Source organism: Macaca mulatta, chromosome Y, assembly GCF_049350105.2.
Source record: "Macaca mulatta isolate MMU2019108-1 chromosome Y, T2T-MMU8v2.0, whole genome shotgun sequence".
Classification (NCBI taxonomy): domain Eukaryota; kingdom Metazoa; phylum Chordata; class Mammalia; order Primates; family Cercopithecidae; genus Macaca; species Macaca mulatta.
Window position 1 is genome coordinate 7683998 of NC_133427.1, and position 26207 is coordinate 7710204.

The following is a 26207-nucleotide window of genomic DNA, read 5'->3' on the forward strand; positions in this document are numbered from 1 at the left end:
GCTGGAGTCTGGGTGGGCATCGCAGCTTAAAAACTGATATTCTGAAAGCCAATGCACCCACACTTTAAAGTCATATACTTTTTATCCCTACATCATTGATGACTAGGAACAGCAGGTGACGTCCTTATAAGATTAAGCAATAAGAAAATAGACTTCATGTGTACTATCACTTGTCCTTAATTTCGTACATTCTGTAACAGAAGAATACGGTTGGAATAAAAATCGAAACCTTTCCAGCACGGTAATGAGTACCTTACCACACGGGAAACACCAGCCTGGGAACTACAAATCCCAGTTGGCCACACACAGAAGACATACTCTCTTTCCTAGAATGCTGCATTACACTCCAATCCCGAGCAGTTCCAGAGAGCCGCGCAGCCTGCTGGGACTTGTAGTTCTTTAACAGGCGTAGGTTCTCGCGGCCACTTTGCGCTCTTTCCGCCAGAAGCCGAGACCAGGATTTAATGTTCCCCACCCTCTGGCACTCCCCAAGATAGGTTGGTAGTGTTAGGATGAGTGGATGTCGGAGGTCAACCTCCTCCGGTCACGTGGGGTACTTGGCATGTAGAGATTGGTCACCAGAGTTATAGGGCCAGGCTTTAAGCCCAAGAGCTTCCGTGATGCTACTCTGCCAGTTTTGCCGCTGAAGTCACCTCGTGCGAAGTAGGGAAAGAGGTAATACCCAGAAGAGGCAACGGCGGCGGCGCCAAGACGATTGGTGCCAAACAGGGCTGAAAGCAACTCAGCTTTGGGGTGGGTTCCGGTCCAGAGGGGTGGAGAAGAATGGCTGAGGGCTCACCCTGGTCTCAGCGGGAAGGGATGCAACCCCGAGGGCGAGCTAGGTATGAAAGCCACGAGTGACCGGCACCACGGGGACCCACGCACCAGGTGTTCCCTTTCCTGTCCCTGCCGTCACCCTACTCCTGGTACCGGTCACCACCGTCTAGGGCTTACTTGGTTCACAGGCTAGTTCTCTTCTCAAGCTGGTGACAGAAAGTATTGAGGTGCGCTACGCCAGTTGAGGTGAAACTGTTACGCAGTATGAAAGCCAGGCTTTGTAGCTGGATCTGCGCTTTGCACCCCTAGCTACGCTGTCTCCTTTCCCTCTCAGCCACAGGACCGGATGGCAAGTGGTCGCAGCCAGTAGGTGAGACCGATTGGGCTCTGGGGCTTCAGTACTTGGCGCTACCTGCACAGCTACATCTCCAGCCAAGGATGAGAAGTGATGCCAGAGGACCTCGATCTAAATTGGGCACCATTATTGTATGACAACTTCTCTTGCAAAACCTCTCTCTCTCTCTCTCTCTCTCCCCCCCCCCCCCCTTTCCTCTCTCTCCGCTCTCTTTTCGTTTCTCCCTTCTTTGTTTCATTGCTGTTTCTCTGTGCTGTGCACGCCAGAGAAGAAACTTAAGTGCGGCGTCTTTGATCTCTCAATCCTGGAGACACAAGAACATTTTCCTTCCTTTACTCAAATCGTTTCCATTAAATACCGCAAAATTAAGACGGCGTTTAAAACAGTTGAAATCCCTTTTCTTCTGGGGTTTGGTGCCTAAAGATTAGGAAAGTTTGCACAAGGAGGGCGCTGTAGCATATACAGCTTTCAGGACCCTGAAATATAGAACTGCAAAGAAATGGACTAAAATGGTTCAACCCCCTTTATTTTTCTTTCATTTTAGACATGTTCAAATGTTCAACGTCCTACCTTACCACTTACTTCATTATGCATTTCAGTACTCAAAAAATCATTCCTTTGTGAAATGTTGAAATAATTTCTAATCTGTTTCATGAGCTTCAAAAAGGAGGAAAAAAGATTCATTTTACATTTCAGCAAAATGTCTCTTTTTAAAGCGGATTTACAGTACATTTACACTTGAGCAAAGTTAGGTTTTGAAGACTTGCTTAGGGTCAGATGTATTTATTTATTTATTTTTGGTCTGCGCAGGAAGATGTTACTGCTCAATTATCTTTCTCTCTCTGTCTCTCCCCTCTTCTCTCCTTGTATTCTAACAGAAAGGTTCAGAACGTGCATAATTAAGAAAGAAACTGTTGCCTGAACTTACTGGGGGAGTCAACATTGTCACTTTGGACATGACACTTATTTTCAGTATTTGCTTCTCCCACGAGAGAACTGTAATAATAAAACATTGCAATTTAATACATAAGCTCAGTAAGTTCTTGTTTATGCTCCTTGGGATGAAACAAAAAGTCCTTCAATTAGAAACAAAGGTTTAATCAACTAGCATTTTTAATGACCATGTTAAAACTAAAGTTAATGTCCTTTGAAGAGCGGAGCTCTAGTTAACAGCTAGCTGTGAATATGCAGAATTTACTTCTATCTCTGTCTTACTTTTCTGTACTTACCTCATACTCTTTTCTTCTTTGCTCATGTTTTTGGCCATCTTTTTGCGTTGGGTTACTTTCTTTCGTTATTCAACTGAGATGGGATTGAAATACATAGCTAATTTTTTTTTATTATTTTTAAAAATTGTTGAATATTTTGTATATACAAATTCACTTTTTGGTTACTTGCTTATCACCTTTATTTTTTATTTCCTCTATGTCACTGACTGGGAAATAAAAATTACTTAATTTTAGCTAAACATCTGCCCCTCTTTTCCAGGATGCAGAAATAATATTTGTCTTGTTTTAAAAAAATCTTAAGTGAATTAAAAAGAAAAGTGACTCTGTCATTCTTTGGTAAGTTACAATACAAGTCAGAAACTAGAGAAGATGGGTTTTTTTTAAGTTTTGTTATTCTCGTGCTGCCTTTCTGTCCCTTAAGTTTTGTCTGTTTTTGCTTAATATGTTTTGGGCTTAAGTGAATATAAATTAATATTTGTTAAATCTACTTGGTGGATTACCCTTTTATTAATGGATAGCATCCTTTGTCTCTTTAAAAATATTATGTCTTAAGGTTTATTTTGTTTACGTAATATTAGCGTAATTGTCTTAGTTCTCTTTTGCTTATTATTTTGATGAAATATCTTTTTCTCTTACGACTTATGGTCAAGTGTATAATAAAGTAGTTTGAATTGGTTTATTGTTTATGATAAACTAGTTTGAATCTTAGATTCAGTGGTGTACAGAAACTTTGCTCCTTTATAGTTTTGCACTCTGCCTTCTGATTGTCACATGTTACATCTTTATACCGTGTGTGTCAATATCATTTTGTTTTATAAATTTCTTTTTTAAATCATATACAAAAAAACTTACAATCCCCAAGTTTAATAATGCTGACTTTTATATTTACCTACATATTTATCTCTACCACTGTTCTTTATTTCTCTATATATGTTTGAATTATTGCCTATTGTCCTTTTATTTCTGACTACAGGGCCCTCTTTTGCATTGTTTTTGTAGGGCAGATTTATTAGTAGTATATTCTTTCAGCTTTTGTGTATCTGGGAATATTTCAGTTTCTCTTTTATTTTGAAGGATAGTGTTTGAGTTTTTCCTACTTGACAGATCCTGGAGCTTCTTGGATGTGCAAATTAATGATTTTCATCAAATGTGAATTTGGTTTTGGCTATTCTGCAGATATCCTTTCCCACCCCTTTCTTTGCCTCCTCTTCCTGTTGTGTGTAGTAGGCATGTCTCTGTATGTTGGAGAGTATCAAAGGTCTTTTAAGCTCTGTTGATTTTTATTTATCCTTTGTTTTCTGTTCCTCAGACTGTATAATTTCAGTTGACTTAGCTTCCAGTTTGTTGATTCTTCTGCCTGCTCAAATCTGGTGTTGAGCCCATCTAGTAAAATGTTCATTTTGTTGTACTTTTCAGCTTGGGAATTTAATTTGGTTGCTTATGTATTATTTTGTTCACTTACTGTTTTCCTGATTTTCTTTAGCTCTTTGTTCATGGTTTCCCACTTAGCTCTTTGAATATATTTATGACCATTGGTTTATAAACCATTAATAAGTCTAAAACCTGGGCTGCCTCCAGTATGTTTTCTTTTAATTTTTTTTTTTTTTATTTCTGTACGTTGCCCATACTTTCCTGTTTTTTTTTTTTTGTTGTTGTTGTTGTTGTTGTTGTTGTTTTGTTTTTTTTGCATGACTTATAATTTTTTTTTGAAACCAAAGGCTTTGAGTATTACCATATGGTAACTGTCAAATAAATTCAGATTTAGACATTAAAGAAATTGTTCTACTAAAGAGAACACTGAATTCAGGAAGCTTAAACATCTTAAAATCAACCAAATATTTTTCTTTCATAGGGAGGGATAAGCAGGATTAGTAGAAATTTAAGGACAAATTCAACAAGCAAATAGGGAGAACAGAGAGCAGGAAATGTATCTCACATGATAAACCAGTTCTTCAGATGAACTGTTAAAGAGAGTCTGTGCTCTATTTTAGTGCATGACCAATGGTAAGACAAAATTTGAGGTCTGTAGATGAGAGAAAAGCCTGAATATTCTTAGGTCAAAAGAAAGCATAGATACCCTTTGGCCCTGTCTTGAAGTGGCATTGGAGAATACTTGGTCATAACACTGGAAATCAGATTCTGTCTACTCACCAGGGTTTGTGGTTCCTGGGTTTTTTTTTTTTTTTTTTTTTTTTTAGTGAATTTTGGGGTTTGTTTAGTGACCAGACTACTTTTGTGAAGACTGTTTGTTATGTGTGTGTTTCAGAAGTCTCTACATTAGTTTGTGGTCAGCTAGTGAGTTAAATTTTATGAAAAGCCTGGAACAAACAAAAACAGCAGTAAAAACTTCCAGTCTTTGTAGATTGGCTGCCTTCAGCCAGTTGATTGGCTGGGCAATTTAAAACTTATCTTAAGTACCACAGTTGGCCCTTTGTGTCTGTGAGTTTCACTTTTGTAGATTCAACCAACTGTGGATTGAAAATATTTGCAAAATTAAAAATAGATGGTTTCATTTGTACTGAACACGTACACTTTTACACTTTTTTCTTGTAATTTCTCTTAAACCATACAGCATAACAGCTCTTTACATAGCATTTACATGGTATTAGGTATTCTGAGTACTCGAGAGTTAAAGTATATGGGAGGCTGTGGGTAGTTAATCCTGAGTACTCGAGAGTTAAAGTATATGGGAGGCTGTGGGTAAAGTATATGGGAGGCTGTGGAAATACTATAACATTTTATATAAGGGAATTGAGTGTTCTTAGATTTTGATATTTGCAGGTGGTGTGGGATGGGGGTCTGCCTGGAACCAAGGAATTCCTCAAAGGAGGATGGTGCCTTGTGTGCATCCTGACGGTCAGCCAGAGGAGAAAACATAGGGTTTTCTAAGTGTGCATCCTGCTTTGGACATACATGTATCCTTGTAGGTCCCATGGTATTTTTCAATCCTTTATAAAACCTTAACTTTTTTTGTGTATTTATTTTCCAGCCTCTTAATTGAAGGGGTGGCCTGCCCCTCCACACCTGTGGGTGTTTCTTGTTAGGTGGAATGAGAGACTTGAGAAAAGAAATGAGACACAGAGACAAAGTATAGAGAAAGAAAAAGTGGGCCCAGGGGACTGGTGCTTAGCATACAGAGGACCCACGCCGGCACCGGTCTCTGAGTTCCCTTAGTATTTATTGATAATTATCTTTACCATCTTAGAAAAAGGGAAGTGACAGGATAATAGGATCATCGTAGGGAGAAGGTCAGCAGTAAGACATATGAATAAAGATCTCTGTGACATGAATAAGTTTAAGGAAAGGTGCTGTGCCCTGATATCAAACATCTTCATAAACCTTTTTAGTGCATAAAGAGCAGCATTGCGCTAGCAACTCCCACCTTTCGCCCTAAGGCGGTTTTCTCCTTTCTCAGTAAACAGAACATACAATTGGGTTTGATACCGAGATGTTCCATTGCCCAGGGACGAGCAGGAGACAGATGCTTTTCTCTATCTCAACTGCCAAGAGGCCTTCTTTCCTCTATACTAGACCTCCTTAGCACAGACCCTTCACGGGTGTCAGGCTGGGGGACGATCAGGTCTTTCTCTTCCCACGAGGCCATATTTCAGACCATCACATGGGGAGAAACCTTGGACAATACCTAGCTTTTCTAGGCAGAGGTCCCTGCAAACTTTGGCAGTGTACGTGTCCCTGGGTACTTGAAATTAAGAGAATGGTGATGACTTTTAACCAGCAAGCTGCCTTCAGGCACTTGTTTAACAAAGCACATCCTGCACAGCTCAAAATCCATTAAACCTTGAGTCACCACAGCACATGTCTCTTGCAAGGACAAGGTTGGGGATAGGGTCACAGATTAACAGCATCTCAAATACAGAACAAAATGGAGTCTCTTATGTCTACTTCTTTCTATATAGACACAGTAACAGTCTGATCTCTCTCTCTTTTCCCCACACTTACTTTCCCTTCAGGCTTTTTAGCCTACGTACTACTTTTTTCCTCTGTTTACTCCTTACTTCTAGTGACTGTCTTCAATAAATCTCACCAGCAGGCCACAACAGCCCTGAGAAGTTTCTGTGGCCTTCCCCTGGGGAACCACTAGACAAGTCAACCCCACCACCGTAGCTCGGTTTTTAAGAGCAATGTTTATATTCCCTACTGTGGCACCAGCAGTTCACACCAGGAATACTAGCTGCTTTCCTAATAGTTGCCCTCAAGGTAGAGATTAGGGATGGTAGGCAGGTAAATTAAAATGCTACAGATCTCTTTCTGAAATGTATCTTCTTTTTTTAAATCAAGTATTCCCCTGGTTATTGTAAGTTCTGATTAGATTCTGGAGTTTCAAAGTACTTTATTTAGACAATTTTTGCTTATATAAAGTTAAGTTTTAACCTGATGTCTAAATTAAATCCCTTTGTCTCTTTTCTCTGTCTCTTCCCAGTTCTTTTTTCCTTTATCTTAATGTGATGTACAAAGTAACTTTTAGATGCTATAGTATCTGTGACCGCATTTAGACATATAAAGTATTATATAAATTTAATATACTGTTCAAAGAAGTGCATGTGAACTGTGTTAAAATTTTACCAGGTAGTATATTCAAAAGAAAAAAAAGATGTTAGTTGACCTCAGTATCCACTCAGACCCTGAGATTATGTTTTTATGATTCAGCCCATTTCCTAGTTGAATTTATGTTGGTACTTAAAACTGTGAGTTTTATGAGTTGATGATGAGTTGATGGGACAGATTTATAAAATATCCCGTGTTGTCTCTCTGTGCCACCAAGATAATTTTGTTAATCTTCATTGCCTTGGATTTTTTTTAGAATGTAACAATTCCAAAATGGCCTTCAATGATCCTCACTCCAGTACACAACTCCCCCTTTAATATGTCATGATAATATTTGCTAGAGAAGATGATACATTTTGTGTTCTCACACAAGGCAGTATTGTTTGGTGGAGAGCTGATTCTAGAAGTTGTGCTATTAGTTTGGAAGAGAGTTTCTCTTTTAAGAATTGAAGTGTGAACCACATTAAAGGCAATAACATATATGTGGTGGATAGAATAATATGTCCCAACTGGTCAAATAATATTTATGTCCTGATCTCTGGTACCTGTGAATATGTTGCCCTGCTTGGCAAAGCTTGATTTGCACATGTCACAAAGTAGGATCCTGAGATAGGAAGATTATCTTGGATTATATTGGACGAGTGTAATCAATCACAGTTCTTTTACGAGGAGGGCAGGAAGATCAGTCAGAAAAAGAGGTGTCCCAGGAATATATGTTTTATTTGTTTTTAAAATATTTTAAAATAAGAAAGAAGATTAAAAGGAGAATTTATAGCTCCCACTGCCCCCACCAAAAAAAGTAAGGAGATGTCAGAGAGACACAGAAAAAGAGAGAAAAGAGAGAGAGTGAGAGAGAGGTCTGAGGATGTTTTGCTGTTGATTTTAAAGATGGAGGCAGGAATATAAACCAAATAATGGAGACAACCTCTGTAAACTGAAAAAGACAAAACAGATTATCCTCTGTGAAATAATAAATATATTTGGTCCTTGCCCCCTTTTCCTAACATACAGCTCCTAAAACCCTTGTTGTTGGGACGCTAAGATAATTTTTTCTTCTAATATGTAGTCTTTGACCTCCAGTTCCTGACACAAGCTCTTATGACCTTCCTAATTTCATGAGTAATAGGAGCATTTGACAAATAGCTCCTAAATCCCTTGGAATTTCCTGGTGATAGGAGAATCTTTTTCTAATGAAGTGACTGTTGGTGTGTTCTTAGCCCCAGAATGGGAGCCAGTTGCCAGAGAAACTAACCTTGTGATTAGAAGATTGGGACTTTCAGTCTTATCCCAAACTCTTCAGGGATGGCACCAGGGGCTGAAGGTTTAGTTGATCACCAGCCACCAGTAATGTAGTCAGTTATGCCTATGCACTGAAGCCTCGTAAAAACCTAGTGAATGAGGTAACTTCCAGATAGCTTGATGTGTGAAGGGTCCAAGAGGTTCCTGGAACAGGGAAGCCTCATGCTCCTTCCCACATACTTCACTATTTGCATCTCTTCTGTCTAGCTCTTCATTTGTATCCTTTGTAATATTCATTATAATAACCCTGTAAGTGTAAGCGTTTCTCTAACTTCTGTGAGCAACTCTAGCAAATTAATTGAACCTAAGGCGGAGGTTGAGGGCAGCATAGTTTACAAAATGAGCCCTGTGGCTGACATCTGAAATGGGGGCAGTCTAGTGGGACTGACGTCTTAAATTGTAGAGATTTTCATTCTTTCTAGGTTACTAGTGACCAGAATTAAATTGAATCCTAGGCTGCCCATTTGTTGTCTGCTGAAGAATTGCTAAGAATGGAGAGAAATCCTCACATATTGGTGACCAGAGATGAAATATTCTGTATTGAGAGTTTAGAAGAGCACACTTAGAAGAGATTTAGTGTTTTGTTTTTCCTATCAGTCTTGCAATAGTGTCAACATATGTTAAAATGATCTGTGTAAAAATAAAAGGCTTGATGTCTCTTAACTTATTATTATTGGTTTAATTGGAGCTGGGGAAGTGTAGCTTCATAAAATTGTGACCAAGTAGTTCCATTTAGGTAATCTATAAAAGTAGAGAACCATTGGAAATCTAGAAATGTATGACTTGACGATGCTAATTGAGTGACCCAGTTGTTGGCCTTTTCCAAAACAGGTAAAGCAAAAGCATATTTCACCATCTTTGGGCATTACAGTCTTTGGTTTTGGATTTCCTGATTCTTTTGCTGCCAAGGTTAGCATTTAGATTCATAGAGATATCTCCACTTGCAAATAATCACAGTGTTAGAGTTTTAGAACTAGTTGTAACCCCTTTCAGTTTTGTAGATAAAATAGTCATAAGTATTAAGTGTAAATACAATGCAGTTGTGCATGCTTTAAAAGACAAACAATATACGTGATCTAAGATAGAGGATTACTTTATGAGAACCTACTAGTATTATAGAAATTATGAAACTAAACATAACTATAATAATTTACCCTTTCTGAAACTCTTTTACGAATTCTAGACTTCTTTTGGTTTCCTCATTCCTAAATTTAGTAATGACTATTTCTCTTCTAATTTACCTGTGAGTAGTTCTGTGTATTCGTTTGTGTACCACAGCAATCACTGCAGGTACTTTCGCTGTTAGAGGTGGTACTTGTACTAACTCCTAGGATGTTACTTTGTTGGAGTTTTATATTCTCCATCAGAACTCCATGTTTACTCTGCTCTTGAAAGACCATACTCTTTGGAATGTTGTAGTTATTGATAATCATTTATTCTTATGTTTCCATGTCTTTGATTCATATCCCTGGACAAACTGTAATTGGCTCATCCTGAGATTATCTGTTTATCATACCTGCCTATAAGTTATTTCTCTAGATTAAATGAAAAAGTAGATTAAATGCTGTTACAACTGGCTTCATGACAGTGAGCCAAACAATGAAGGACAAGGGAAAATGCTTTATATGAATTCTCTGTCACCACTCATTTGCATTAATTGATATGCCAAGCACTTAGCAATTTGAGACCTATATCTTACGTATAGTTGGCTAAGAAGAAAGTGAAACTTTTCACATTTCCCTGGATTTGCCTAACAATAGGTGCCAACATCTGGACTTCACTAGACGATGTCTTTCCTTTGATTCTTTATATATCCCTGCTGTACTTAGGTAGCACTTCTCAAACTTTTTGGCCTAGGATACTTTTAGTTAAAAATTACTGTCTGAGTGCAGTGGCTCATGCCTGTAATCTGGGCACTTTGGGAGACTGAGGCAGGTGGATCATTAGGTCAGGAGATTGAGACCATCCCATCTAACGTGGTGAAACCCCGTCTCTACTAAAAAATACAAAAAATTAGCCAGGAGTGGTGGCGGGCACCTGTAGTCCCAGCTACTTGGGAGGCTGAGACAGGAGAATGGCGTGAACCTGGGAAGTGGAGCTTGCAGTGAGCCAAGATTGCCCCACTGCACTGCAGCCTGGGTGACAAAGTGAGACTCCATCTCAGAAAAAAAAAAAAAAAAAAATTTAAGACCGTAATGTGGATTCAGTGAACTCTTTTCTGTGTTATATTAAACTTCAGTAATCTTTTTTTATGTTTTAAGTGAATTTTATGCCTTTCAGTAATTTTGTAATGTTTGTCATTTGGAAACACTGGTTCACTGAGTTGTATAGATCTTTCAGATGGTTTACAATACTAGAAAATGAGATTTGTCAATATTAGTTACTACCCTTATCGGAAAAGTCTTCAAAGAGTGGGAAACTGCCAGACTAATGCAGATTGGAACTTTCCAAAATTCTAATTTTCACTAGAAAGCTTGATTTTTATCATTGCAATGAATAACTATATTGTTTATCCTCCCATACTTATTTGGTTCATTTTCTGTAAAATGTCTGACCTTAGGATAACCATAGTAATAAGAACTATTACACTATCATATATTATGTACTATTATTATTATAAAAACCTGTATGTTTATTGAGACACTATTCACAATAGCAAAGATGTGGACCTAACCCACATGCCCATCAATGACAGACTGGATAAAGAAAACGTAACACATAGCCACTATGGAATACTATGCAGCCATAAAAAAGGGATGACTTCATGTCCTTTGCAGGGACATGGATGAAGTTGGAAAGCATCATTCTCAGCAAACTAACACAAGAACAGAAAACCGAACACTGCATGTTCTCACTCATAGGTGAAAGTTGAAGAATGAGAACACATGGATACAGAGAGGGAAACATCACACACCAGGGCCTGTCAGGGGTGTGATCCTAGGGGAGGGATAACATTACGAGAAATACCTAATGTAGATGATGGGTTGATGGGTGCAGCAAACTACCATGGCATGTGTATACCTATGTGTACACATGTATAAACCTGCACGTTCTGCACAAGTACCCCAGAACATAAACTATAATAATAAAAAAAGAAGTATGAAGGATCAGAAATTGTATTTGCAAATTAATAAGATTGCCATAGTTTGTGGATATTGACAGAGCTATTGAAACAATACTTTCTTTTTTTTTTTTTTTTTCTTGTGATGGAGTCTCGCTCTGTCGCTGGCAAATACAGGTGCAGAATGGGGATGGGGACCCAGCTACCTGTTTTCCCCTGTGACTGACCTAGTTCTGGATCACAAGGATACTGACCAAAAAGTCTCCCTATGATGGGCCACCCTTTGATGGCCCACACAAGCAAGAGAGGAGAACATAATGGAACTCTGAAAGGTTTATAGATAATCTCATCCCATTAGCATCTCACATTTCTGAACAAACCATGTACTGTGAGTAGGGGATGACTGAATGGAAGTCAAAGTTATAGTTACTAGAAATCCAGACTGTGGCCGTAGAAAAACCTACGCACAAGGGAAGTACAATATTAACCCCTCCAGGCTGGAGGGCAGTGACGCGATCTCGGCTCACTGCAAGCTCTGCGTCTGGGGTTCATGCTATTTTCCTGCCTCAGACTACTGAGTAGCTCGGAGTACAGGCACCCACCACCAGGCCTAGATAATATTTTTTGGTATTTTTTAATAGAATTGGAGTTTTACTCTGTTAGCCAGGATGGTCTCCATCTCCTGACCTCGTGATCCGCCCACCTCAGCCTCCTAAGTACTGAGATTACAGGTGTGAGCCACTTCGTCCAGCTGAAACAATAGTTTTTCACAATGGCATCTACCACTGTGTCCACATTTGCACCTCTGTCCTGAACCTCAATTTCCTATAAGTTGATGTGTTGCGAACCAAACAATATTTACAAAATAGAAGACAAATCATGAGCTTACAGAACCTGAAACTTTTTATACTGTGCAATGTGGTAGACAGAATACTGACTGCCCAAAGACGACCATGTTTTAAGTCCTGAAAGCTGTGAATTATCATATTGGGAAAAGGTGCTATTGTAGACGTTGTTTAAAGTTAGGATTTTGAGAGAGGAAAATTATGTAGGGCTATCTGGCTGCGCCCAATGAAATCACAAGAATCTTTTTAAATGAAAAAAGAAGGCAGAAGAGTCAACCAGAGGGATGGCGTTATGCATAGCACTGGACTTGTCATTACTAGTTTTGAAGATAGAGGAATCAGAGATCTAAGAAATGCAGGCAGCCTCTAACTAATATTTAAAAATCTAATTTTCTAATATTGTTAGTCTGTGGGAGAGGCTAGGGCACATATGCTCCCGTAGAGTCTCCAGAAGAAATGTAAGGTAATGAGATAAGCTGCTAAACTTATTGTAATCTTTTTTTAAATTAATTTATTATTATGATTATACTTTAAGTTCTAGGGTACATGTGCATAACGTGCAGGTTTGTTACATATGTATACTTGTGCCATGTTGGTGTGCTGCACCCATCAAATCGTCAGCACCCATCAGCTCGTCATTTACATCAGGTATAACTCCCAATGCATCCCTCCCCCTTCCCCCCTCCCCATGATAGGCCCTGATGTGTGGTGTCCCCCTTCCCGAGTCCAAGTGATCTCATTGTTCAGTTCCCACCAATGAGTGAGATAATGCGGTGTTTGGTTTTCTGTACTTGTGATAGTTTGCTAAGAATGATGGTTTCCAGTTGCATCCATGTCCCTACAAAGGACACAAACTCATCCTTTTTGATGGCTGCATAGTATTCCATGGTGTATATGTGCCACATTTTCTTAATCCAGTCTGTCACTGATGGACATTTGGGTTGATTCCAAGTCTTTGCTATTGTGAATAGTGCCGCAATAAACATACGTGTGCATGTGTCTTTATAACAGCATGATTTATAATCCTTTGGGTATATACCCAGTAATGGGATGGCTGGGTCATATGGTACATCTAGTTCTAGATCCTTGAGGAATCGCCATACTGTTTTCCATAATGGTTGAACTAGTTTACAATCCCACCAACAGTGTAAAAGTGTTCCTATTTCTCCGCATCCTCTCCAGCCCCTGTTGTTTCCGGACTTTTTAATGATCGCCATTCTAACTGGTGTGAGATGGTATCTCATTGTGGTTTTGATTTACATTTCTCTGATGGCCAGTGATTATGAGCATTTTTTTCATGTGTCTGTTGGCTGTATGAATGTCTTCTTTTGAGAAATGTCCGTTCATATCCTTTGCCCACTTTTTGATGGGGTTGTTTTTTTCTTCTAAATTTGTTTGAGTTCTTTGTAGGTTCTGGATATTAGCCCTTTGTCAGATGAGTAGATTACAAAAATTTTCTCCCATTCTGTAGGTTGCCGGTTCACGCTGATGGTAGTTTCTTTTGCTGTGCAGAAGCTCTTTAGTTTAATGAGATCCCATTTGTCAATTTTGGCTTTTGCTGCCATTGCTATTGGTGTCTTAGACATGAAGTCTTTGCCCATGCCTATGTCCTGAATGGTACTACCTAGATTTTCTTCTAGGGTTTTTATGGTATTAGGTCTAACATTTAAGTCTCTAATCCATCTTGAATTAATTTTCGTATAAGGAGTAAGGAAAGGATCCAGTTTCAGCTTTCTACTTATGGCTAGCCAATTTTCCCAGCACCATTTATTAAATAGGGAATCCTTTCCCTATTTCTTGTTTCTCTCAGGTTTGTCAAAGATCAGATGGCTGTAGATGTGTGGTATTATTTCTGAGGGCTCTGTTCGGTTCCATTGGTCTATATCTCTGTTTTGGTACCAGTACCATGCTGTTTTGGTTACTGTAGCCTTATAGTATAGTTTGAAGTCAGGTAGCGTGATGCCTCCAGCTTTGTTCTTTTGACTTAGGATTGTCTTGGCAATGTGGTCTCTTTTTTGGTTCCATATGAACTTTAAAGCAGTTTTTTTCCAATTCTGTGAAGAAACTCATTGGTAGCTTGATGGGGATGGCATTGAATCTATAGATAACCTTGGGCAGTATGGCCATTTTCACGATACTGATTCTTCCTCTCCATGAGCATGGTATGTTCTTCCATTTGTTTGTGTCCTCTTTTATTTCACTGAGCAGTGGTTTGTAGTTCTCCTTGAAGAGGTCCTTTACATCCCTTGTCAGTTGGATTCCTAGGTATTTTATTCTCTTTGAAGCAATTGTGAATGAAAATTCATTCATGATTTGGCTCTCTGTTTGTCTGTTACTGGTGTATAAGAATGCTTGTGATTTTTGCACATTAATTTTGTATCCTGAGACTTTGCTGAAGTTGCTTATCAGCAACTTAAGGAGATTTTGGGCTGAGACAATGGGGTTTTCTAAATATACAATCATGTCATCTGCAAAGAGGGACAATTTGACTTCTTCTTTTCCTAACTGAATACCCTTGATTTCTTTCTCTTACCTGATTGTCCTAGCCAGAACTTCCAACACTATGTTGAATAGGAGTGGTGAGAGAGGGCATCCCTGTCTTGTGCCAGTTTTCTAAGGGAATTTTTCCAGTTTTTGCCCATTCAGTATGATATTGGCCGTGGGTTTGTCATAAATAGCTCTTATTATTTTGAGGTACGTTCCATCAATACCGAATTTATTGAGCGTTTTTAGCATGAAGAGCTGTTGAATTTTGTCAAAAGCCTTTTCTGCATCTATTGAGATAATCATGTGGTTCTTGTCTTTGGTTCTGTTTATATGCTGGATTATGTTTATTGATTTGCATATGTTGAACCAGCCTTGCATCCCAGCGATGAAGCCCAGTTGATCATGGTGGATAAGCTTTTTGATGTGCTGCTGAATCTGGTTTGCCAGTATTTTCTTGAGGATTTTTGCATCGATGTTCATCAGGGATATTGGTCTAAAATTCTCTTTTTTTGTTGTGTCTCTGCCAGGCTTTGGTATCAGGATGATGTTGGCCTCATAAAATGAGTTAGGGAGGATTCCCTCTTTTTCTATTGATTGGAATAGTTTCAGAAGGAATGGTACCAGCTCCTCCTCGTACCTCTGGTAGAATTCAGCTGTGAATCCGTCTGGTCCTGGACTTTTTTTCGTTGGTAGGCTATTAATTATTGCCTCAATTTCAGAGCCTGCTCTTGGTCTCTTCAGGGATTCAACTTCTTCCTGGTTTAGTCTTGGAAGAGTGTAAGTGTCCAGGAAATTATCCATTTCTTCTCGATTTTCTAGTTTATTTGCATAGAGGTATTTATAGTATTCTCTGATGGTAGTTTTTATTTCTGTGGGGTCGGTGGTGATATCCCCTTTATCATTTTTTATTGCGTCTATTTGATTCTTCTCTCTTTTCTTCTTTATTAGTCTTGCTAGCGGTCTGTCAATTTTGTTGATCTTTTCAAAAAACCAACTCCTGGATTCATTGATTTGTTGGAGGGTTTTTTGTGTCTCTATCTCCTTCAGTTCTGCTCTGATCTTAGTTATTTCTTGCCTTCTGCTAGCTTTCGAATGTGTTTGCTCTTGTTTCTCCAGTTCTTTTTAATTGTGATGTTGGAGTGTCAATTTTAGATCTTTCCTGCTTTCTCTTGTGGGCATTTAGTGCTATAAATTTCCCTCTACACACTGCTTTAAATGTGTCCCAGAGATTCTGGTTTGTTGTATCTTTGTTCTCATTAGTTTCAAAGAACATCTTTATTTCTGCCTTCATTTCGTTATGTACCCATAGTCATTCAGGAGCAGGTTGTTCAGTTTCCATGTAGTTGAGTGGTTTTGATTGAGTTTCTTAGTCCTGAGTTCTAGTTTGATTGCACTGTGGTCTGAGAGACATTTTGTTATAATTTCTGTTCTTGTACATTTGCTGAGGAGTGCTTTACTTCCAATTATGTGCTCAATTTTGGAATAAGTGCGATGTGGTGCTGAGAAGAATGTATATTCTGTTGATTTGGGGTGGAGAGTTCTGTAGATGTCTATTAGGTCTGCTTGGTGCAGAGTTGAGTTCAATTCCTGGATATCCTTGTTAACTTTCTGTCTCGTTGATCTGTCTAATGTTGACAGTGGAGTGTTGAAGTCTCCCATTATTATTGTATGGGAGTCTAAGTCTCTTTGTAAGTCTCTAAGGACTTGCTTTATGAATCTGGGTGCTCCTGTATTGGGTGCATATATATTTAGGATAGTTAGCTCTTCCTGTTGAATTGATCCCTTTACCATCAGGTAATGGTCCTCTTTGTCTCTTTTGATCTTTGATGGTTTAAAGTCTGTTTTATCAGAGACTACTATTGCAACCCCTGCTTTTTTTTGTTCTCCATTTGTTTGGTAGATCTTCCTCCATCCCTTTATTTTGAGCCTATGTATGTCTCTGCATGTGAGATGGGTCTCCTGAATACAGCAGACTGATGGATCTTGACTCTTTATCCAGTTTGCCAGTCTGTGTCTTTTAATTGGAGCATTTAGTCCATTTACATTTAAGGTTAATATTGTTATGTGTGAACTTGATCCTGCCGTCATGATATTAACTGGTAATTTTGCTCGTTAGTTGATGCAGTTTCTTCCTAGCCCCGATGGTCTTTACATTTTGACATGTTTTTGCAATGGCTGGTACTGGTTGTTCCTTTCCATGTTTAATGCTTCCTTGAGGGTCTCTTGTAAGGCAGGCCTGGTGGTGACAAAATCTCTAAGCATTTGCTTATCTGTAAAGCATTTTATTTCTCCTTCACTTATGAAGCTTATTTTGGCTGGATATGAAATTCTGGGTTGAAAATTCTTTTCTTAAAGAATGTTGAATATTGGCCCCCTCTCTCTTCTGGCTTGTAGAGTTTCTGCCGAGAGATCTTCTGTTAGTCTGATGGGCATCCCTTTGTGTGTAACCCGACCTTTCTCTCTGGCTGCCCTTAAGATTTTTTCCTTCATTTCAACTTTGGTGAATCTGGCAATTATGTGTCTTGGAGTTGCTCTTCTCGAGGAGTATCTTTGTGGCGTTCTCTGTATTTCCTGGATTTGAATGTTGGCCTGCCGTACTAGGTTGGGGAAGTTCTCCTGGATGATATCCTGAAGAGTGTTTTCCAACTTGGTTCCATCTTCCCCCTCACTTTCAGGCACCCCAATCAGACGTAGATTTGGTCTTTTTACATAATCCCATACTTCTTGCAGGCTTTGTTCATTTCTTTTTCTTTTTTCTCTTGGTTTCTCTTCTCGCTTCATTTCGTTCATTTGATCCTCAATCGCTGATACTCTTTCTTCCAGTTGATCGCGTCAGTTACTGAAGCTTGTGTATTTGTCACGTATTTCTCGTGTCATGGTTTTCATCTCTGTCATTTCGTTTATGACCTTCTCTGCATTAAGTACTCTAGCTATCAATTCTTCCACTCTTTTTTCAAAATTTTTAGTTTCTTTGCGCTGGGTACGTAATTCCTCCTTTAGCTCTGAGAAGTTTGATGGACTGAAGCCTTCTTCTCTCATCTCGTCAAAGTCATTCTCCGTCAAGCTTTGATCCGTTGCTAGCGATGAGCTGCACTCCTTTGCACTTTAGCTCTGAGAAGTTTGATGGACTGAAGCTTTCTTCTCTCATCTCGTCAAAGTCATTCTCCGTCAAGCTTTGATCCGTTGCTAGCGATGAGCTGCACTCCTTTGCCGAGGGAGATGCGCTCTTATTTTTTGAATTTCCAGCTTTTCTACCCTGCTTTTTCCCATCTCTTTTGGTTTTATCTGCCTCTGTTCTTTGATGATGGTGACGTACTGATGGGGTTTTGGTGTAGGTGTCCTTCCTGTTTGATAGTTTTCCTTCTAACAGTCAGGACCCTCAGCTGTAGGTCTGTTGGAGATTGCTTGAGGTCCACTCCAGACCCTGTTTGCCTGGGTGTCAGCAGCAGAGGCTGCAGAAGATAGAATATTGCTGAACAGCAAGTGTACCTGTCTGATTCTTGCTTTGCAGGCTTCCTCTCAGGGGTGTACTCCACCCTGTGAGGTGTGGGGTGTCAGACTGCCCCTAGTGGGGGATGTCTCCCAGTTAGGCTACTCAGGGGTCAGGGACCCACTTGAGCAGGCAGTCTGTCCCTTCTCAGATCTCAGCCTCCGTGTTGGGAGATCTACTGCTCTCTTCAAAGCTGTCAGACAGAGTCGTTTGAGTCTGCAGAGGTTTCTGCTGCTTTTTGTTGTTGTTGTTGTTTAGCTGTGCCCTATCCCCAGAGGTGGAGTCTATAGAGACAGGCAGGTTTCCCTGAGTTGCTGTGAGCTCCACCCAGTTCGAGCTTCCCAGAGGCTTTGTTTACCTACTTAAGCCTCAGCAATGGTGGGCGTCCCTCCCCCAGCCTTGCTGCTGCCTTGCGGTTAGATCGCAGACTGCTGTGCTAGCAATGAGGGAGGCTCCGTGGGCGTGGGACCCTCCCGGCCATGTGTGGCATATAATCTCCTGGTGTGCCCGTTTACTTAAAGCGAAGTATTGGGGTGGGAGTTACCCGATTTTCCAGGTGTTTTGTATCTCAGTCCCCTGGCTAAGAAAAGGGATTCCCTTCCCCCTTGGGCTTCTCAGGTGAGGCGATGCCTCGCCCTGCTTCAGCTCTTGCTGGTGGGGCTGCAGCAGCTGACCAGCAGCGGTTGTCCGGCACTCCCTAGTGAGATGAACCCAGTACCTCAGTTGAAACTGCAGAAATCACCGGTCTTCAATTTTGCTCGCGCTGGAAATTGGAGACTGGAGCTGTTTCTATTCGGCCATCTTGCTCCGCGGAGATTTATTCCTGAGGTTCGTTGTCTCACACCAAGGAAATCCAGGGCTCAGACACACCAGAAATGAGGTTAAGAGTGGAGGTTTGATGGGCAAAAAAAAAGAGAAAATTTTCTCTTGAAGAGCGAGGAATCCCAGAGAAAATGGGTAACCAGTTCCCTGGTGAAATGCCACTTATTGTAATCTTACACAGGTAGTAAGCAAACCTACTCTTTGCTTATAGATGTAATAGCATTTTTATTTTTTTCTAAGGCTGCTTGGTATACAGGAATCCTTGAAAAAATAGTATGGAACAAAAGTGCTCTGTATCTCTGCGCCTAAAATAGCAGAAACACCATACTGACTTCTGTTCAATTTTCCTTTGATTATATAACTTCATTGGCAATGGTATTTAATCTGACCATCATAGGCTAAGACCAGATCTGTTCAGTTTATCTCATAAGTTTAGTAGTTAAATCTCAGACATATTATACTTTTGTGACTGAGTGACTCCCATTGTAGGGATAAGTACTTCAGTGTGCATGTAAATGAGTCAATTGTCCCTTTTGGGGGCTTCAACAAATAAGCAACGATAACCTCATTGTGGAGAGCACTTCACAGTTGTTTTTAGGGTTACATAATCTACTTTGTATCCTTAAACACTTGAAGATCTGTTATAACTACATATGACGTAGTAGTCATAGTGTTTTCTAATATTAATACCTGTCTTCCACCTGGGAGGCATGTGTGGTGTGTCTGCAAATAACATGTTTATGATTATTGAGGTCCCCTATGCTGGACCTATGTCTGTGTTCAAGTGACCACAGGGTTACTGTGCTTTAGCATGGCTCCTTGGCTGGCTAAGTGAATAATTATTAAGTGAATAATTAAAGTGAGTCTTTTTTGCAGGAGCTAACTTAGACCAATCAGTCACTTTCCCTTTCTCTATGTAACACAAGCTGGATGGCATTTGTCTCTCCGTAGAATGACTAAATAATGATTGCAGGAGTCGGGGAAGACATCCAGCGATAATTAATTGGGAAGGTTTGGGAGCTGGGACATCCATTGAATGGCAATCAAATCATCTGAGTTGACTAGCTAGGAAAGCAAATTTAGCAGGCTTACTGTCTTTGGGAGAGACACACAAGAGTGTTAGTTTTCCTTCTAACAGTCAGCACCCTCAGCTGCATGTCTGTTGGAGTTTGCCAGAGGTCCACTCCAGACCTTGTTTGCCTGGGTATCACCCGCGGAGGCTGCAGAACAGCAAATGTGTAAGGGCTGATGTTGCTGCCTGATCTTCCTTGGGAAGCTTTGTCTCAGGGACACATGGCTGTATGAGGTGTCAGTCAGCCCCTACTGGAGGTGTCTACCAGTTAGTCTGCTCTGGGGTCAGGGACCCACTTGAGGATGCAGTCTGTTTTTTCTCTGATCTCAAACTTGTGCTGGGAGAACCATTACTCTCTTCGAGGCTGTCAGACAGGGATGTTTAAATCTGCAGAAGTTTCTTCTGCCTTTTGTTTAGCTATGCCCTGCCCGCAGAAGTGGAGTCAATAGAGGCAGGCAGGCCTCCTTGAGCTATGGTGAGCTCCACCCAGTTTGAACTTCCCAGCCACTTTGTTTACCTACTCAAGCCTCAGCAATGGCAGACCCTCCTCCTGCCTCGCTGCTGCCTTGCAGTTCGAACTCAGACTGCTGTGCTAGCAGTGAGCGAAGTTTCATGGGTGTGGGACCCTCCGAGCCAGGCATGGGATATAATCTCCTGGTGTACAAGTTTGCTAAGGCCGTTGGAAAAGCACAGTATTAGGGTGAGAGTGTCCCAATTTTTTAGGTACCTTCTGTCACAGCTTCCCTTTGCTAGGAAAGGGAATTATCCGACCCCTTGCCCTTCCCGGATGAGGCGATGTCCCGCCCTGCCCGGTGGGCTGCACCCACTCTCTGACAAGCCCCAGTGAGATGAATCTGCTATCTCAGTTGGAAATGCGGAAATCACCTGTCTTTTGTGTCGCTCATGCTGGGCGTGTCAGACTGGATCTGTTCCTATTCGTCCATCTTCAACCTCCTAATTTTAATATCTTTATACTTTGCAGTTAGGTCACCTCTTTGTGAAATTAGAAACTACCATATTTACTTTAGATTGTTAGGAAGTAGTGTTACTTGGCTGGGCATGGTGGCTCACGCCTGTAATCCCAGCACTTTGGGAGGCTAGGCAGGCGGATCACGAGGTTAGGAGATTGAGAGCATCCTGGCTAATATGGTGAAACCCCGTCTCTACTAAAAATACAAAAAATTAGCCAGGCTTGATGGCAGGCACTTGTAGTCCCAGCTAGAGGGGAGGCTGAGGTAGGAGAATGGTGTGAACCTGGGAGGCAGAGCTTTCATTGAGCCAAGATCAGGCCACTGTACTCCAGCTTGGGTGACAGAGTGAGACTCCATCTCAAAAAAAAAAAAAAAAAAAAAAAAAAAGTAGTAGTGTTACTTTACAAACCTCTATGAAAAGCAAAAAAAAACCTGTTAATCTTTATGACCTGCTTGTTGATTGTCAGATATACAAAATGTACAAAAGCATAGAGGTATGGAAAATTGAACTTTTTAGCACTGTTTGGTTTTCTTTGCTTGATAACATTTAACTCTTTCTTCAACTTTTTTGCTTACTCTCCTTCCCTCTAGTTTGTGAATAGCATAATGGAAGAAGCTGGAATTTGTGGGCTAAGAGAGAAAGCAGATATGTTGTGTAACTCTGAATCAAATGATATTCTTCAACATCAAGACTCAAATTACAGTGCCACAAGTAATAAGCATTTGTTGGAAGACAGAGAAGGCAGTGACTTTATAACAAAGAACAGGAGTTGGGTGAGCCCAGTGCACTGCACTCAAGAGTCAAGAAAGGAGCTTCCTGAGCAAGAAGTAGCCCCTCCCCGTGGTCAACAAGATTTACAATGCAGCAGGAACAAAGAAAAAGTCTTAGGTAACGATCTCTGGTCTATGATTGGATGTTGTCACATACTAGTCTTTTTGTTTTACATTTTCTGCAGCATGAGTGATTATGAACTTGGCCTGTTTGGAGGTAAATGTTGCCTAGTAAACTTGTTTCTTCAGTTGGTTTAGTCCACCTATCATCTCCAGTTGTCCGTAGGGAACAAAAATAGCAAAATAAGCCCATTTATAAGAAACTTAGTTATTTCTCTGTATAACAGGAACTTATGTTTTAAGAAACTTTGAGGCCAATTTGATGTCAATGCAATTGATGTCATTGCAATTTTTATTCTTAATCCATTTTCTGTTACCCGGGAAAACTAAAAAATGTATAGTAATATATAAAGTAATTGTAATTCCTTGAAAATAAGACAGATATCTTCAAAACTGATAGTCCCAAATATATGTGTAAAATATATAGCTTGATTTACCTTGCTTTTTGTATCTTTGAAAATGACCTAATAATTAGTGTGAAAACAATATGTATGCATATTTTGCTTAAAAGATTATTCACTGAAATTTAGAGAGGACATAATGCTATCTGTAGTTTAGAAACAGTTAAATAAGACTGATTTTTAGAATTTATTTTATATCTTTCACTCTGTTAGCTTGATGATTAGGATTAAGAATATGATATGTCAAATTTCATGACAGAAATCTGAAATACCTTAATAGTTGTCATCAGTATTTCATCCTTATTATACTAACATATACACTGATAAGTGTCTTATATATATGACTGAAACTTGCAATTTTTATTCTTAATCCATTTTCTGTTACCCGGGAAAACTAAAAAATGTATAGTAATATATAAAGTAATTGTAATTCCTTGAAAATAAGACAGATATCTTCAAAACTGATAGCCCCAAATATATGTGTAAAATATATAGCTTGAAGTTAAAATTGTTTAAAAAGCTTTAAATGAAAATCTTTATGAAAATGCCAGTTATGTTATAGTTGTTTTTTACGCATACACAATCAATAACAATGTTTATTTATTCTTTTTTCTAGAGAGACAGGGTCTTTCTCTATCACCCAGGCTGGAGTACAGCGGTACGATCATGGCTCATGGCAGCCTTAAACTCCTGGGCTCGTGATCCTCTCACTTCAGACTAGAGTAGCTGGAACAACAGGCATACAACACCACTCATGGCTAAATTTTTATTTTTATTTTGTTGTAGAGATGGGCTGTCATTCTGTTGCTCAGGCTGGTCTTGGTATACTGTCCTGTAGCAGTGTATGTTGGCTACGTATACTGGCCTTGGCTTGTTCAAGTGTCAGGATTACAAGTGTGAGCTACTATACCCTGCCCAGCATTTCTTTCTTAGTTGACTTTGCTGTGAATGAGAAAATAATTTAGTACTAAAATTTTATGTGCATACAAAAGTATTATTTGAAGTCAGCCTGTTTTCCCTCAACCTACAGTACTCTGTAAAGCATACTAAAAGTCAAGGTTTTCTGAAGATTATTTTTTTAAAGAACTGTGTTATATATGAGAGAGAACAAATCAAAAGGTACCTATCTCCATCTTTACCAGTAGAACCTTATTATGTATTTTGAAGCACCATTTGACTGAATTTCAGCTACTTGCTTGTCCCTTCCAAAATTATTATAGTACTCTTTTAAGACGTTTCCTCAAGGGAAGAGCCATTTTGACTTCCTTTTCTTTGATCTAAACCTAACACCCAGAATATGCTTAGTAGATCATCCCAAAACTATCATAACTTGTTTAAGTTGTTTATAGCAAAAGTTACATATTACAAAGAGTTATGAGCATCTTAGGCAGTGAATAGTAACTGAATATCCTTCTATAGTTGCCCTTCCCTAGCAGGAAGCCTTATTCCTTGCCCTTTTACATATCTTAACCTAAATACTGGTTAGGCAAGAGTAGTTCTTAAACTTGCAGTAATTACCTTTCACTACGTTTAAGGGCTAAATGGCTAGTAGTGGTACTTGGTAAATTAAGAAATTGTTAAGGCTAGAGGAAGTACCTGCTAAATTTTCAGAAGTTCCCTGAATTTAATAGGTCAGTCTGTTTTTAATTAGAACTATAACATTTTACTTTGAATGTCTTAACATAGAAGTTTACATAAAATTTACAGATTGGATTGATTTCAACCTTCTTCTGGTACTTTTTAAAATCTTATTAATCATCAGGAAAAGAAGTGTTATTACTGATGCAAGCCCTAAACACTCTTTCGACTCCAGAGGAGAAGTTGGCAGCTCTTTGTAAGAAATATGCTGATCTTGTGAGTATTTATTCAATGGAGAAAGGACCACAGAAAATAAAATATATGTGTGCTTGATAAGATTTTTAAATATTATTTTGATGTAACTTTAAATGTAAAATGATATTTTATCACAAAATTGAAGAAAACAATCTCCTTTCTTTAGTATTTATGATTGGCGTGTGTGACTTCATCTTATGAAACGATATATAGAACATTATAATACTTTTTAAAATGTGAAACAAATTTCCTAAAAGTCAGCCTTAGTATTCTAGATCAGCAGTTGTTTTTTTGTTGTTGTTGTTTTTTGTATGCTTAAGATTCCTGACAATTGGGAGGAAGTGGTTTCTGTATTTAACGTTTCCCAAGGGAATTCTGCAGATTCAAGCTCTAAACCATTCTTGATTAAAATTGTGAGTGAGATAAAATTGTTTAGTAAAATTGTACTGTGGCTCAGGAAATATTTATTTAATATCTACTATATGCCAAGCATTGTTCTGTTTTCCATTTTCCAGGAAAATTCACCTCTTCTATAGAAGAGTTATTTTGACCTATATGATTTGAAACAAAATTCTTTTTTCAGAGACTGTAGAAACATTCTCAACAGGGAAACCCTACCAGCCTTTGTAAAGCAAATAATGAAAAAGATACAGAACTTTTTGAAGAATCATGGGAAATTTTTTATAATTAATGTAAATGCTAAAATTCTGTTTTGTGAAACATTTATGGAAATTATCACTGTCAGTTTTTGTACATTTTCAAATGATGTTAAAGCAGCAACTCCATATCGTAAATGCACAAAACAAATATTTAGTTAATCAACTCCAAGAATAAAGCTGTAACAATAACAATAATAGTTACTATTCTCTCATGTGGTTCATAGTTACTTCCACTTAGCTGGCATCTTCAAGTGCCACCTACTTAGCAGCCTGGCACTTTCTGATATATAGAGAAGCAGGAATCCCTGAAAATAAACGTGAATAGCTTAGAACTGTCCAAAAGCAAAGAGAGTAGAAAATAAAATTGTTGATTGCTCTGTTCAGGAAGGGAATGCTTCCATTGGATATGGAAGCCAGTCTCAGTTGTTACATCAGCCTGAGGTAAATCATGTGAGAAATGCCAGAAAAAGAAGACAGCAACAAAGAAAATAAAAGAAAGACTGACAAAAGAATTGAATTTCTGGTAGAAAAAGCACTGCACTAGAAGGTTAGATTTCCTAGCAGTCAGCCATGAAAGGGTTAGGGAAGAAAGAGCAAATTGACTGCATAGTGTAGCTTGGTCATCTAAGGTGGTTCTCAAACACATAGAAATCACACAAGGATTGTCAAATTGAAGATTCTGATTTAGTAGATCTGAAAATGCACTTTGTAAAATTGGCCACGGTAGGGGTGAAAGTGACTAAAATACTGCATTATTTATTTATTTATTTATTTTATTTGTTTTATTTTAGTCAGAGTCTTGCACTGTCACTCAGGCTAGTATGCCATGGTTCAGTCACAGTTCCCTACAGCCTTGAACACCTAGGCTCAAGCAATTCTCCGGCATTAGCTTGCTGAGTACCTGGCACTACAGGCATGCACCAGCATGCATGGCTAATTTTGAGAAATTTTTTGTAGAGATGGAGTTTTGGTATTTTGCCCAGGCTGGTCGTGAACTCCTGGGCTCAAGTGATCCTCCCACCTCTACTTCCCAAAGTGTTGAGTGAGATTACAGTCTTGAGCCAGCATCCCTGGCCAAGAAAGATGTTTATAATAGCTATAAGAATATTGCCTGCAAGGATGTTTGATAGGTTTCTTGATATGTCATTCTCTTTTGAAATGTTTGCCTTGTCAATGTTTTATTTTTCATAAAAACTTTACTCAAGAATCAGGATGACCACTATGTTACCTAGTAATGTAATTTGGAATCATTTATTATAAATCTGAAACTGACTGGACTGATGAATCTTGAGCACTGCTTATTGTGTTTTAATTTTAGTAGCTGTTTCAATAAAATAGCTCTTGTAGAATAGGAAAACTATATCATTTTTCATCTGAAATAAGCTTTTGATTAAAAGATTAGTTTTTCCTATTAAAAAATGGAGATTAAGATTGCTTTTCTTGCTACAC

At 39.1% G+C, this 26207-nt stretch overlaps 1 protein-coding gene across 1 annotated transcript; it reads left to right on the forward strand.

The window, feature by feature from the left end:
- Positions 1–660: 660 nt before the first annotated feature.
- On the forward strand, positions 661–24717 carry CYorf15A (chromosome Y open reading frame 15A). Its single transcript, NM_001145041.1, has 4 exons — positions 661–753; positions 21566–21863; positions 24029–24120; positions 24615–24717. Exons 2-4 carry the CDS (start codon positions 21581–21583, stop codon positions 24633–24635), a joined length of 396 nt encoding a protein of 131 aa, NP_001138513.1. The 5' UTR covers positions 661–753; positions 21566–21580; the 3' UTR covers positions 24636–24717.
- The last annotated feature ends 1490 nt before the right edge of the window (positions 24718–26207 follow it).

Coding starts and splice junctions, on each gene's coding strand:
- CYorf15A (NM_001145041.1), top strand. CDS start 21,581: ATGGAAGAAGCTGGAATTTGTGGGCTAAGAGAGAAAGCAGATATGTTG. Junction 21,864..24,028: donor GAACAAAGAAAAAGTCTTAG/GTAACGATCTCT, acceptor ATTAATCATCAG/GAAAAGAAGTGTTATTACTG. Junction 24,121..24,614: donor GTAAGAAATATGCTGATCTT/GTGAGTATTTAT, acceptor TCCATTTTCCAG/GAAAATTCACCTCTTCTATA.